This window comes from Osmerus eperlanus, chromosome 17, assembly GCF_963692335.1.
Source record: "Osmerus eperlanus chromosome 17, fOsmEpe2.1, whole genome shotgun sequence".
NCBI classification, from domain to species: domain Eukaryota; kingdom Metazoa; phylum Chordata; class Actinopteri; order Osmeriformes; family Osmeridae; genus Osmerus; species Osmerus eperlanus.
Window position 1 is genome coordinate 11,681,467 of NC_085034.1, and position 14,733 is coordinate 11,696,199.

At 41.5% G+C, this 14,733-nt stretch overlaps 1 protein-coding gene and 1 long non-coding RNA gene across 5 annotated transcripts in view; one reads left to right on the forward strand and one right to left on the reverse strand.

Annotated features, from left to right (window-relative positions):
• LOC134037545 (uncharacterized) overlaps positions 1-13,022 on the reverse strand; it is a 112,541-nt gene extending 99,519 nt beyond the window's left edge. Inside the window, exons 1-2 of one of the 2 annotated variants that reach the window (XR_009932534.1) lie at positions 12,265-13,022; positions 11,891-12,166 (exon numbers count right to left, since the gene is read on the reverse strand). This is a non-coding gene — a long non-coding RNA (uncharacterized LOC134037545). Of the gene's footprint in view, positions 1-11,890 lie in introns of both variants that reach the window. The other variant, XR_009932533.1, reaches the window with a different exon arrangement.
• mkln1 (muskelin 1, intracellular mediator containing kelch motifs) overlaps positions 12,265-14,733 on the forward strand; it is a 44,114-nt gene continuing 41,645 nt past the window's right edge. For 2 of the 3 annotated variants that reach the window (XM_062482855.1, XM_062482858.1), the window contains exon 1: positions 14,014-14,135. In XM_062482855.1, coding sequence (XP_062338839.1) covers positions 14,056-14,135 — 80 coding nt within the window. In that variant the 5' untranslated portion in view covers positions 14,014-14,055. Of the gene's footprint in view, positions 12,382-14,013; positions 14,136-14,733 lie in introns of those variants that run through there. The other variant, XM_062482857.1, reaches the window with a different exon arrangement.

Consider the following 14,733-nt stretch of genomic DNA (forward strand, 5'->3'; position numbering starts at 1 on the left):
CATTAATAAAGAACCCCCTTTGAAGATTGTTTTACGACGTTACCGGCAGTAGAAGATGGAATCGCGATTCAAACAGTACCATCTGCTAACTGAAAATATGCCCCCAAAAACGTAAATAAGCTTGACATTTATTTAGTGGAAAATCGCTCATTCATAAAAAGCTCACTGGTAGCGATCATTGTCAGTAACAACGCAAAATGCGATATAGCCCTGTGTGGAGAAGCTGCCCCGGTAAATTGTACTACTACGGTACAGTACTAGACTACTGCTGTGTTCGTCTCGGTAGCGATTGCGTTGGTTGAATTGGATTTAACGTTCCGTTGTACGGTTTAGGCTGAAATTAATTATTTTCATGAACAGATTGACAAAGTTTAGGCTGTGGCAATGAAGTTCAGGTTAGTAGTTAGATAGACTTTTGATTTAAGTAAGGGGAGTGCCGAACATGTTCTGTCGCCGTTTGACTTCCTACAGCTGTGTAGATGTTTTTGTAGTGTCTCGCGTAGGCTACAGCGTTGCAGTGATACACTGGATTGAAACCACAGGTAATGATAATTTCACTCACAAATCGTTTACTATTTTAACGATTGAAAACAGATAACGCTACATCATAGACCACTGTAGTATGTGTTGCCCGGGCAACACAGGCTAATGTCATGATGCTAATACTTCAGTGAAATAGTAGACTACTGTTTCCGAAAGTAGATGTACTTCCTTAATAATATCAGCTTATACTGTACATTACACATCACAATTGTGTGTCATATCACAAAGTAAAATGAGTAAATAGTTATCACCCTGGCCTCTTTGCTTGTGGCGTTTCTGCAGCTGCCTTGCAGTAAAGCTATAGTTAGCCTAGCTATCCCCCAAGTTAACAGATGCGAAACCAATGTTCTGCCAAAGGTAGTCACGCGTGTTTTCGTGACGTTAGTGACGTTAGTAACGTCAGTGACTGTGGCTAGCAAATTAGCCACCGTTAGCTTCACTTTCCGCCACAAAAACTTAACTTAACCCTCGTGCTGCCTTCGGGTCACATGACCCAAAGGTTCATAACGAACCATCGTTGTGTTTACCCAATTTTACCCAATACAAAAACAAATTAAAATAATTTTCTTTTAACCTTTGCAATGTGGGGGGTCTGAGACAGCCCAACGGTTAAAAGAAAATGCTTCACTTTGTCTTTGTATGCGGTAAATCTGTCGCAATACGACGGTGGGTCACAATGACTGATGGGTCAGAATGACCCGAAGATAACACAAGGGTTAAGCCCAAACCATGCAACGGAACGTAAATTCCAATACAAGCAACTCAATCGCTACCAAGACGAAACTTTTGACACCTACGTTGTCTATGTAGGCCAAATATTGACTGAGTTTTAGGGGGGCAAAAATAAATTAAAAAAAAATAAATAATAATATATATGTGAGAGAACAAAGGTTGTGCTCTCGCCGAAGGCTTGAGCACACCCAATTAGGATGACAGAGGATGACAAAAAGATTAATAAAACCGCACTGAGCAGCAACTCATTCACACAGATTAATCTATGTTGTGTTTTTGCACACCTCCCCAATAGAATTGACTTCCAAAAAGTCAAAACAGTCTTACAGTCTTACGTGTGTACGTTTGCTTTAAGTGACTTAGGTCCCTATTTTAACAATCTGAAACGCAAGTATCAAAACGCAAAGCGCAAGTAACTTTGTCGGCGGGACTCCGGCGCTGTTGCTATTATACCGGCGGGATAAATGACTTTGCGCCTGGCGCAAATCTAAAATGGGTTGGTCTGAAGTAGCTACATAATGGGTGTGGTTTGGGCGTAACGAGTGTAACGGAGTTAAGGCCGATTTATACTTCTGCGTTTTTATGGAGACGGAGACAGGGAACGCCCTCTCCGTCAAGGAATTCCCTCTCCGTGCCCTCTCCGAGCCCCTCGGAGAGCTCTACGTGCACCTCCTGATTTTCCTGACTATCCGTCTGTCCGTCCGTCATTTTACGGATACCCCTTGGCTGTGATTGGTCCGTATTAAGAACCGCTTGCGTCAGGGGCGGGGTTGCTGTGATAAACAGGACGAACAGAATCCTTTGACCGCCATTGCTGTAAGTTTTTACAATTAATATTTCAGCTAAACAGTACATGTAAATCAGCATCTGAATTAAAATGTGACGATAAATTGATGCTTGCTTGATGACTGATATTTAAAAGTGAAAACAAATCTAAATAAAGCAATTTAGATTGCAAGCAGCAATTAAGGGGCCAAGCTCAAAACAGGCTGAAAGAGAATCTAAACAAGCAAGGCAAAACAAATCAAAATATATTATTTGGGGGGAGATTGCATTATACTTTTTGTCCACAGGGTGGTGCTGCCCGAAACTTTTTGAGAACCTTCACGGCATTGGCCAAAGATGTATACTGAGTTTTGTAATGATAAGTCAATGCGTTCATTAAATGTCAACAAGTTATAAGCACAAAAAGTATTTTGTTACTTTATCATGACCAGTAGGTGGCGCTATGCCAAAACTGTGCAGGGAACCTCACGTAATGCTTGTGATGACACTTATCAAGCTTTACGGTGCATGTCCACTGCAGCGACGCAAATCGTTTGCCATCTCTTGCCTTCCTACAGTGCACCACGTTCATGCCATTCCTAATTTTTTTTGTTAACATATCTGTACGAATACAGAGACGTATCAAACAGGGCTGTGTATGCAGCCAAATACACTATCAGTTTGTCCTCCATCTTGAAACTGAAATTTAGAAATATTTACTTTGCTGCACTGAAATTTGTCATTGGGTGTGCTCAAGCCTTCGGCGAGAGCACAACCTTTGTTCTCTCACATATATTTATTATTATTTATTTTTGCCCCCCTAAGCCTCAGTCAATATTTGGACTACATAGACAACCTAGGTGTCAAAAGTTTCGTCTTGGTAGCGATTGAGTTGCTTGTATTTTTATTTACACTCCGTTGCACAGTTTAGGAGGTTACAACGTTTTTGTGGCAAAAAGTGTCTTCTGTCAACGAAGGGTACCAGTGCTAGCCTACGTCACTACGTCAGCACACGTTAGCAACGACGCATGGATACAACGTGATAGAGACGTTCTAGCACGCAAATTGGAGCTTGGATTATGAGTGAAAAATGCCAACCACCAAAATTACCAACCATTGGGTTTTGTTGAGAAAGCAATTTCGAGTGGAACTGCCATCTCAGATTTTTTTATTTAGGTCGTGAAAGTCTTTGTAAATTGCGCGTCGCCCGTGAGACTGCCTAGGCAGCAGCCATGCAACCGTCATAGTAGTTTAGTATTTTTGTAATTTTATAGTTCGGTCAATTCTACACCAAAAAACAGAAGCAGGGCAATGTTATGACGATATGACTATTGTGAAGACAGCCAGGTGGTGAGATTTTAATGTTGGTTGCTGTACATTTACATTTAGTCATTTAGCAGACGCTCTTATCCAGAGCGACTTACAGTAAGTACAGGGACATTCCCCCTGAGGCAAGTAGGGTGAAGTGCCTTTCCCAAGGACACAACGTCTTTTTGCACGGCCGGGAATCGAACCAACAACCTTCTGATTAATAGCCCGACTCCCTAACCGCTCAGCCACCTGACCCCCTGTAAAAACTTTTGTAAACATTTTTAGTAGAGGAAACAGTTTAGTGCAGTGTAATTGTTTGCCGTGATAATTAAATGCTAGTGTGATAATAAATTACCAAATCATACAAACTGTCATGATACATTATTTTAATGCAGGAATTTCTTTTAAAATAGTATCTGCTGGGGCACATGTCATGCACTAACCTACATGAGAATATGATACGTGTTTGCAGTGGACGGATACCCCCCCCCCCCGCCCCGTTGAAATGAACGAATTACTCGAAAAAAGATTCGTTCATTTTACTGAACGAGATTCAAAGAACCGAATCAGTAAAATGATCCGAACTTCCCATCACTAACTGGCAGTGTGTCGTACTGTCTTCAATGCCACAGCTAAACTTTATGTCAAAAGAAACATTCTCATTTCCGGTGCTTTCAAACAATCAGTGAAATGTGGAGCAACAGCAGCTAGCTTGCCTCTAGCAAACTTATTTTGAATTAGCCATTTCCCCCTACATTAATCTCAAACTTATTTACGTTTTGGGGGGCATATTTTCAGTTAGCAGACGGTACTGTTTGAATCACGATTCCACACTGCCAGTGACAATGTTGTTACAGTAGCTTGTTTCAAAGGGGGTTCGCAGCTGTTTCAAAGGGTGTTCTTAATGAAATATGCAATATGAGTAGGCTAAATGCTTGAAAATATCACTAGAAGTGCTTGTACTTTCAAATTCAGTCTAGTCACATTACGTAACTTCGTTCTGTGGTAACTAGCTAGCTAGCCCGGCTGGAACTCCCTATCGTATCGACAGATTAGCAGAGACTTTCAGTAATATAATAAAAAGTTTTTTACACATGTCAACGTGTATGTATATTAAACAGTTTTGTATTTTGTATACAAGTTGTATTTTGATCGATGTTGCGAGTACGTAAACCCAATGGCACACTTGGCCATGACAACTACAACAGTGACTTTAGAGAACTACATTCTACATTAATCTGTTTGAAACGCCCCCGACCGTGGTGAACTGTGGGAAGGTGAGCGATGGCAAGCGATTCGCGTTGCTGCAGTGGACACGCACTGTAAGGATCCCTCAATATTTGCGCTACATAGACAACGCCAGTGTCAAAAGGTTTGTGTTGTCTGCGATTACGCTGCTTGTATTTTATTTACGTTCCGTTGCACGGTTTAAGTTGAAATTACGTTTTTGTGGCAAAAAGTGTCTTTTGTCGCCAAAGGGAATCAGTGCAAGCCTAACGTCATCACACGTTAGCAACGACGCATAAATTCGACATGCAAAGATGTAGTAAGGCTGTTGCGCACAGTACTTGCAGTAGGGTGGACAATAGAACGCGACGCGACGTTTTTGGCCAAGGCTAACCAACTGTCAAATACTGTGGAACGCCGGTAGCAAACACATTGAATCGAATGCTAAGTTAGCTTGAATGTAGCTAAGAACGCCACTCAGAAATCTGGCGTCGGAATTTTCAGGTCCACGTCCTTTTCTTAGCATTATAACTAGCGACTACTAGCGAGATATTAAAAACAAACATGCCAGTTAACATGTAGACACTTACCCCTTAATGCTATCAAATGTTGGTTGGAATACACATTAAGAAAGTGTATGAAAATAATGTTTATAGTTTTTGCTGCTTTGGCTACCTTTCATAGAAGGTCGGCACCACCGGGAGACATCTTAACCCTCGTGCTGCCTTCGGGTCACATGACCCAAAGGTTCATAACGAACCATCGTTGTGTTTACCCAATTTTACCCAATACAAAAACAAATAAAAATAATTTTCTTTTAACCTTCGCAATGTGGGGGGTCTGAGACAGCCCAACGGTTAAAAGAAAATGCTTCACTTTGTTTTTGTATGCGGTAAAGTTGTCGCAATACGACGGTGGGTCACACGGCTGATGGGTCAGAACGACCCGAAGATAACACAAGGGTTAAATGAAAGAGTAGGTTGTTTTCTTCAAAATAAGGTATATTTAGTCAATTTTAAAACATATACATTTTGAGAAAAATCAAGTTGAAGACATGTTGATGAAAATCCCATAGGAATGCATTGAAATCTGAACGTTCTATTGAGAAAAAGGTTGGTTTTTCCCTTGTAACTTTTTCCCGCATGTCGGCACCACTCTGACACTTCCTGAAAAGCAAGGTTACGTATAAAGACATCATCAGTCAATTTTTGTTTTTTAAATCGAAAGACACACTTTGGGTATTGGCTCCCTGAATGAGTCTTTAAGCAACCTGTGACGTCAGACAATGTGTGCCTCAGAAACTCCCGCGCTGAACTCATGCAAGGCTGCTTCCAATGCTCACATCGATTCATTTACATTGTTCTTTGAGTTGCTAGCCCTAATATATATACCCGTATGTGGATGCAAGTATCGGTCATGGTTATTGGTTTAAAAAATATACACTTTACATGTATCTTTTCAGTGTGCAGAACAAAAAACATACATTGGTAATATAAAACCCACTCTCTTGGTGACTTTTTAACCCTTGTGTTATCTTCGGGTCATTCTGACCCATCAGTCATTGTGACCCACCATCATATTGCGACAACTTTACCGCATACAAAAACAAAGTGAAACATTTTCTTTTAACTGTTGGGCTGTCTCAGACCCCCTACATTGCGAAGGTTAAAAAAAATTCTTTTTATTTGTTTTTGTATTGGGTAAAATTGGGTAAACACAACGATGGTTCGTTATGAACCTTTGGGTCATGTGACACGAAGGCAGCACAAATTTTTCTACCGAAATGAGTCATGGTAGTGATATGCAAATATTGTCACGTAGAACCAATCGGAACCAATCATTAGCTTTTTTGTCTGTCAGGAAATGCAAAGCTATTCAAGAAAAAGCGCGAATATTCCTTCATTCCGGCAATTTTGGAGAAAGGTCCCGGAACTCTCTCCTCAGGCCCCTGAAGCAGTAACCAGAGCCCATATTAGACATGGGTTTTGTCTACTACCGAGCACTTGTGCACTTCGAGCACTGACTGTCAGTGCTTAGGGCGCTTACATTGACAGAACCAGCAGAATTCAGGGCACTGAAAGTACCCGGATGGCGCACTGCAAACGGTCCAAAAATGCAGTGTACAGCGATGGACACTACTCGCCCTAAACGGGCGCCATCTTGGCTACGTAGCGGAAGAGGATGAGCCCTTTCGGCAGCTTTTCATTTCATTTCTAAAATAATGGCGGACGAAATGACTCGCGAGCAGATTTGAGTCCGTCACTTCCGCCTTAGATTCGCGGGTGCCGCAAGCAGATTTGCGTCCATCACTTCTGCCAAGTGGTTAAAAGTGACATGACATGCTGTTTTTGGATGCTTTTATATAGGCCCCGTTGCTGTAAGATGCCTTGAATTTGCCAATTCTCATCTGATAACCCTGGTTTGCAGAGGTACACACTCAGTCATTTCAATGAGGGGAAAGGTGGATATCGTGCGCGCCATAACACCAACAGCAGAACGGTTATCCAAATAACAAAGAAGTGTACAACACTCACGTTACAGCATGTGTATTCACACACATACTTGATGCTATCTACCTTTCCATTAGCGACAGTAACTCAGCTGTTAGCTGCAGAGCTAATCATACAGCCACATTCTAAGGGTAGCAAGCTAGGTAACCATATACAGTAAAGCTACAAAATGATATAGCGTTAGTTAACTAACTTGTCCAAGGTTAGTAGCTGGACGAAGGAGAGTTAGTACTGATCCAGAATTTAATTTCAGCAAGGCCAGTTTTGTATTAGCTCAAGTTGAGGAAACAGTCGTGGCTGAAGTGTGTAGGCGCATTTCCAGAGAAAATAAAATAAAGACACTGGGTCTTCAGAGGCTCGGATGAAGGAACTGTAAAAAGATTTTAGTTTTCCTTTGAACATCCAAACTGAGCAAATGTAATGCTTCGTTTGTTTGCAAGCCATGATGTCTCTCAAGGATAAAAACACTTGCACGGTCGTAGCTCAGTTTCTTATGGGCGGGCCAGATTCTCTGGGCGGGCAAAGCAGAGAGGGGAGGTAACCTTTTGCTCTGTTTGAAAATCTCCTCCTTGTGACGTCACAGAGATTTTCAAACAGAGCAATTGAGCCTTCATTTTCTCAAAGGCGGAGAAGAACACCCAGGGCTTGGTTTACACCTATCGAAAATTCTAGCCACTGGGGGACCAAAGGCAGGCTAGGGGAACTCATATTAATGTTAAATAACCTCCTAAAGTGAAGTTTTCATGTCATGTCACCTTTAACGTAAGTGTTCCATTTGAGACAGCACTAATCAGCGATGGAGTGCACTACAGATGTAAGTGCAGTGTATTGCGGTGCAGTGTATTGCGGTGCAGTGTATTGCGGTGCACTGTATTGCGGTGCACTGTATTGCGGTGCACTTCGTAAAGTGTTCGGTAATAGACACACCCATTCTCTGCCGGAACTCTCTCCTCAGGCCCCTCTTTTCATGTGTATCTGAGGTATTAACGCCACCTCTGGTCGGAGGATACTGTAGGCTATTTATATTTATAGGCTAACTTACATTGAACTTCGGTTTTAGCATAAGTCAATAGTGTTTAACATAGCGGAAATTAGCATTGCGGCTAGCGTTACGTATGGCGAACATTACGAACATTATCACAAAATATTGTTTTGTGATAATGATGATGAAATGATTGCCGGTCAAAATGACATTTTTGATGTTAGAGAAGCTATTGATTTAGTGATTGGTTTACAGGAACAAGTTAGCATTGTTAACGACACTAAAATAGAGTACCAAAAAGTAGAAGTAGATATAAACTCCTCAAAAAAAGTTAGGAAACGTTATTTCGGTCGCTTATTCCTCCCCTTCAATAATACCAATTGGTATTGTATTTTATATCGTTGGAAAGCCTGATTAGTCACCTTTACAACGAGGTACAACTTGTAAGGATCGTGCATTCGTGGAATGAGCAACACAGCTAACCGTGTGGGTAGCGGCCCAAAGAAATGTGCCAAAATCCCCTGCAATATTCTTCTGTTGGTATTCACTTTTTTTGTTTTGAGCTTCAAGTGGGATCAACTTGGGTGTGCTGTATGTGGCAGAGTGACCAACGCAAACATGTTTACTGACTTGTGACAAATCCTGGTTGAGGAATGGGATGCCATCCCACAGCAGTGTGTAGTAGTTTTAAACTTCAACAGAGTACCCGCCTTCAAGGAAGTTAACGCTTGTCAATGGAGCGATCCCAGACCCTCTGTACAAATTGTACAAATGAAATGTACGAGGGTCTGGACCAGGCTAGAGGTCCCTGACAGTGTAAAATGAATAAAGTGTAAAAATGGCCAATATGTGTTGTTTTTTCCTTATTACTGTGGGAGAGTGAAATCATCCAATCCACCCAGCAACTCAAAACGAGAGTGAATACCAACAGAAGAATATTGCGGTTGGGGATCTTCAATGCCACAGACTAAACTTTATGTCAAAAGAAACGTTTTTCATTTCCGGCGCATTCAAACAATCCCCTTTGTTTGGCGAGCAACAGCAGCCAGGGCTAGCTTGCTCGTAGCACAATTTACCGAGGTCAGCTTCTCCACCATGCAGTGCGATCAAATGGTCGTATTTGGCATTGTTACTGACAATGATCGCTTCCAGCAAACTTGTTTTGAATTAGCCATTTCCCCGTAAATAAATGTCAAGCTTATTTACGTTTTTGGGGGCATATTTTCAGTTAGCAGATGGTACTGTTTCAATCGCGATTCCATCTACTGCCGGTGACAACGTTGTTACTTAGAATGTTTGTTTCAAGGGGGTTCAGCTTGTTTCAAAGATGGTTCTTAACCCTTGTGTTATCTTCGGGTCATTCTGACCCATCAGTCATTGTGACCCACCGTCGTATTGCGACAGATTTACCGCATACAAAGACAAAGTGAAGCATTTTCTTTTAACAGCTAGGCTGTCTCAGACCCCCCACATTGCAAAGGTTAAAAGAAAATTATTTTAATTTGTTTTTGTATTGGGTAAAATTGGGTAAACACAACGATGGTTCGTTATGAACCTTTGGGTCATGTGACCCGAAGGCAGCACGAGGGTTAATGAATGAATATTATGAGTGGGCTAAAGGCTTGAAAATATCACTACTGTAGAAGGGAAAAACTTAAGGTGACGTTTAAGTCATATAGGTTAGGTTCATTCTACATTTACTAATTGATTTAGCAGACGCCCGTATCCAGAGCGACTTACAGTAAGTAGGGACATGCTACACTTTTTGTATTTTGAATTGTACATGAGCAGCAACACATGTAGGCTATGCTTTTAAATCTATGCAATCTTCATAAATAATAAGTAATATCAGTTGTACAAATTACAGTTAATAAACGGACCCATCTGCAACCGATGCAAGCAAGCACATCCTACAATTTCTCCAGAAATTGTACCCTCGTTTTATGTATTGTGCTAGGCTATCTCTCTGCAGATTGATAATACAACCAGAACTCAACTAAATTTAGTATTTCCGTTAGTGAAGAGGCGGACTAAAACACTTTCTTCAACAATAATAGGCTATGCTATCGAATTCTGTCAATAAAGGCAAATATTTAATTAAATCGTTCTGTTTGCTCCGGATTTGAGCATTGGCGAAACTGAAGGTGTCAGAATAAATACAAAACACGCGTCAAAGTTGTCGTGTGTGAGTCTGGCCAATCATGAAATAGCTGTGTCGTCATTAGAACCCGTGCAGTTGCTCTCCAGAAAATGCACTCGGCAACACAAGTCAACTTCAAGTCAGTCAGCTGCTGCCGGATGTGGGCGCTGCATGAAGTCGAATGCACCTCGTTTTCGAGGTGATACCCCGTTTTCGAAAATTGGTCATACGGTTCAAAGATGACGTGTGTAACGGACCTCCAATTTTGACCCATTGGTGGCGCTAGTGCTAACGTGCTAGACATGAAACCTGGTGACAAGGAGGAGTCCCCAATGAGTGTTGTCTATGGGTTGCCAAAGACTCCCATGGCAGAATAATAATAATAATAGCCTAATAATAATAATACTAGGCTTAATAAATATTAATAATAAAACTAACAAAAACAAGCTTCGCTGCTTGGCCCCTATAATCAAATTGCTTCATTTTAAGTGGAGAAATTGTGTTCTAGGCTTATCAATGTGTTACGCTTGAGGATGTATGGTGTAGGCTAGCCTATTTCTAGATAATTTCATTATTCAATGTTTAACGTTTGTATGTGACAATAGTGTGTCATTTGGATGCATGCTTTCGTCGTTTTATATTTTGAGAGAAAAGAGAAACAAGTGCGTAGCTCGCCCTATACGCAACACTTTTTTTGTCTTTCGCTCAAGCGCTGCTGCGCGCTCCCGAGCGTATTGCTCGTCCCACACAGACGGTCAGGTGCCAGGTTGTTTTCTTCGCTGGCACCACACAAGACAAGGCAGTGACGTTGCATGTTTTGCCACATTTGTTAAACATCCCATCCGTTGAATGATAATGTATAAAAGCACTGATAAAGTTAAGGCCCCATCTCCATCTTTATCAACCGTTATAACTCAGATTAGTTTTGATGGTGGCGATACCTAATGCTAATAGAACGTTGTTTTAGTTATTTTTTATCTACAAAACCCAACATATAATCCAAAGCCAGTTGCATCCCCCCCCAAATAACCTGGCCACTCCCCAATTTAAGTATTTTCCAACTAATTGGGACTGTTAAATAGATATCATAACGCCTAATGGAAGATCTGCGCAACTAATATGCGTAACGCGCTCACCCGACAGTCTGCAAAAGTAGAATGTTCTGACAGTGCCAATTGTAAGTTAAGCCCCAACAAAGAACTATTCCTTGTCATGTCAAATTCTACCTAATGTTCTCGTTCAGGCATTATGCTGTTACCATTCAACCAGGCGCTCTGCATGAAAACAAATGGGGCGTGATGTTTTGAAGTGCCGTCCAGCTGTATGATGGTGGCTCATCGGCTAAAACAGAACATCTAAATCAGATCTGGGTGGATAAAAAGGCCACATTTGTAGTTGTTTCGTTATACTTCCATTATAGCCTAACCTGCGCCACACAAACTGGAATGCGGACATTGCCGAAGATAAACCCAATGGCACAAAAATCTTCTTTCAAGAGTGAAGCGCATTTTTCATATAGATCAGACTACAGAACACCATCAATACAATCCAGAAATATCCAATCAAAAGAACCGTTTCCTCCGAAAATTGACATCAAAGCACACGAAACAGAATTCACATGTAGGCTATCAACAATCTGGAATAGATTATAAAAGGGTAAAAAAAAAAAACTTTACTCACGTTGTAAAACGACCAAATTCTACTCCAGAGCGAAGGTGGAATAAACATGAACTTTCGCGTGAATATTCTTCCTTCGGTACTTCGTTTTATGGCAGGTGCAATCACGAAACGACATGTCCCGTCCGCGGAGCACGCATTCAAGAGCGCCCCGGGGCCGCCCCTGTCCACCGCTCTGGTCCTCTGTGTTGCAGGAGTAATCCTGACCACAACGTGTTTACAGATTATTGCGTAGATTGTCTCTCTTTTTCATCAGCCCAGGAAACACTCTCTCTGTCCCTGCCATTTCATTATATCATGTCCATCATGTGACACACTGAGGCCTCTGTTAATGGAAACTTAAATGGACCTCCCACGTGATCCGAACCATTGCGCACTCACCAGGACACGGGGAAATCCGATGCAACGCCGGGATCGGTGAAGCGTCAAGAATCATGAATGGGTAGAAAATAACTAGCCAGAAAGCGGTTCCGACATTTACTTCCGTATGTTTGGTATGTATCATTCTTACACTCTACCAAGTATATATACCTAATCCATACGAAAAAAAATAGACTACACTAGTCACTGGTCACGACAGTATTAAAGAAGGCTTCAGCCATTTCCCCATGTTCAATGAGGTCATGAATATGATGTCATTTATGATTACGCACGGAGGGGCTGTGCCAGAGCAGTAGACAGGGTAAAGGACATATGACTACAATTAAATGTTGACAAAATAGCAGCTACTTAACTAGTCTATAAAATCTAAGTGATACAAGTGATCAAAGAACTAAAGTTAACATAGGCCTATCTAACTGGCAGCAAGTAGGCTAGACGTCCATAAAACAATAGCCTAAATATAGCACACAATGTAGGCTACAACAACATATGTAATGGAAGTCATGTTACATTTTAATTTAATAAGTGACACCTGCACCCTTTTGGTCAGTTCACAATTCTTGCATGCCAACTCACACAAACTTGCTTACCCATTTAACCTGAGCAGTCTTTACCACAAATAGACTCTGCCACTGCCAAACAAATTAAATCATAAACCAGTTCACCTCTGACATCATAAGCTTCCAGACAATCCACTTGAAAATTGCATTTGACATACATCTGTACAAAGAAATTTAGAGTATTAAAGCTTGCGTTCAAGACCAACGTTAATAACATAGACAGTGTAAGGATTTTAGTATTGCATCCTACCCCCCAGCCCTCGCCAGCCCCCCCCCCCCTTTCCCTCAGTTCTATGGTGTCTTTGATTGGACCGCCCCACACAGCCAACTAGGACCGTGTGAACATACCAGAGGTCCGGGTGTTCTGTTGCTCACAGACCCCCCGTAGTGTGCATTAGAGAGGATTACAACTTCGACAACAAAAGACACCTCTCCTCAACCTTGGCTGGGCTCAAGTCCTCTTCTCTTCTAATCTCTTCCATGCCTGCTCGGGGACGGCCAGTGGAGTAACAACCAGGAAAAAACTATATAATCTCAACAAATATAATTTAAAATGCACATTACACTGAATGCATTTAACATTGAATGTTAGGATACACAAACATACAGGGGAGGAAGTGAGAGAGTGAGAAAGGGAGAGGAGAAATACTGTTGTGATAACTGGAACTCGGAAGACATTACTGGAAGTGTCCTGACTACTTTCAAAGACACTTAGTGAACAAGATGAGTCATGACGCCTATTAGAAACAATGTGACACCATATTGTGGACCATACCTGCAGGGGGATGAGTTCATTATGAGGAAATCATTATCCAACAAGCCCCAGCCCAGGCAAAAAATACTAATAAAATGGCCAATGACAACATATTTGGAATGGGAGCTGGATGCTGTGTAGGTTACCACTAGGGAAATAGTATTTTTGTTGCTTTGAGTTTCAATAGTCTATTTGTCACTTCTTTCCATCTCCTGTAGGCTACTTCCAACACATTAGCTCGATACAATGTCAATGGCCCAAAACAATAGTTTTATGCCAATTCACTCTGGCGAAGACACTTATGTAACGATGCATGTGCTTTGTATGTCACATTATAGGTATATACAAAATGTGCAACAATAATTGTCGTTTCAGTGTGTAAAGCTTTTGAGAGTACGGTCTCTTTAAAACTTGTCACTGTCAGTCTCAGGCCTTGGCCGTCTGACTGTTCGCTTGTTATTTTGTGCAACAAAATGGCTGTCGTTCCTGAGAACAGAGTCCTCTCCTTCAGCGTTTTTAAATGGAGCTCTTACTCTTCCACGTATTTACCAGAGTGAGTAATGCACATAAAAACAGACACGTTCTATGTATTCGTTTCCGTGGTTGCCTTGTTTTTTGTGGCCATAATACACCGGAATAATCTTTCCTTGGCCTACCTGACAGTGAGCCAACTGACCCATCATCGTTCATTAGATAGCTAGCACTAGCATTTCACACTACTAGCACGTTATTTGTTGATAACACCCAGTTGTTAGGTCGGTCACTAGCTTGTAAACATTGTTTGCTAAGTTGGCTAGCAAAAACTTTCGTACATTACCATGACTTATAATTATTATTTAGTTAATGTTTGCTAGCTAGCTAACTTGGTAAAGCTGGCCTGCTTAAGGTACTAGTCAGTAAAGTTAGCGAACTAGCTGCTAGCATACGAGTTGACAAATGCTGTTGTTGCTTTAGCAGCCAGTGGCATTCGCTGTTATGTATGTATATTGTGTGATGCATTTTACCAGACCAAGTAACGTAAAGTTAGCTAGTGTGGCTAGACAATGTTTGCTTGCCTTGTGCATCAGTGGTGTGTCCAGCTCACTCAGCAAAGTTACGTTTGCTACAAACTAGGGTATTCGATGTGGCAACGTCGGCTAGTGTGTTACGTG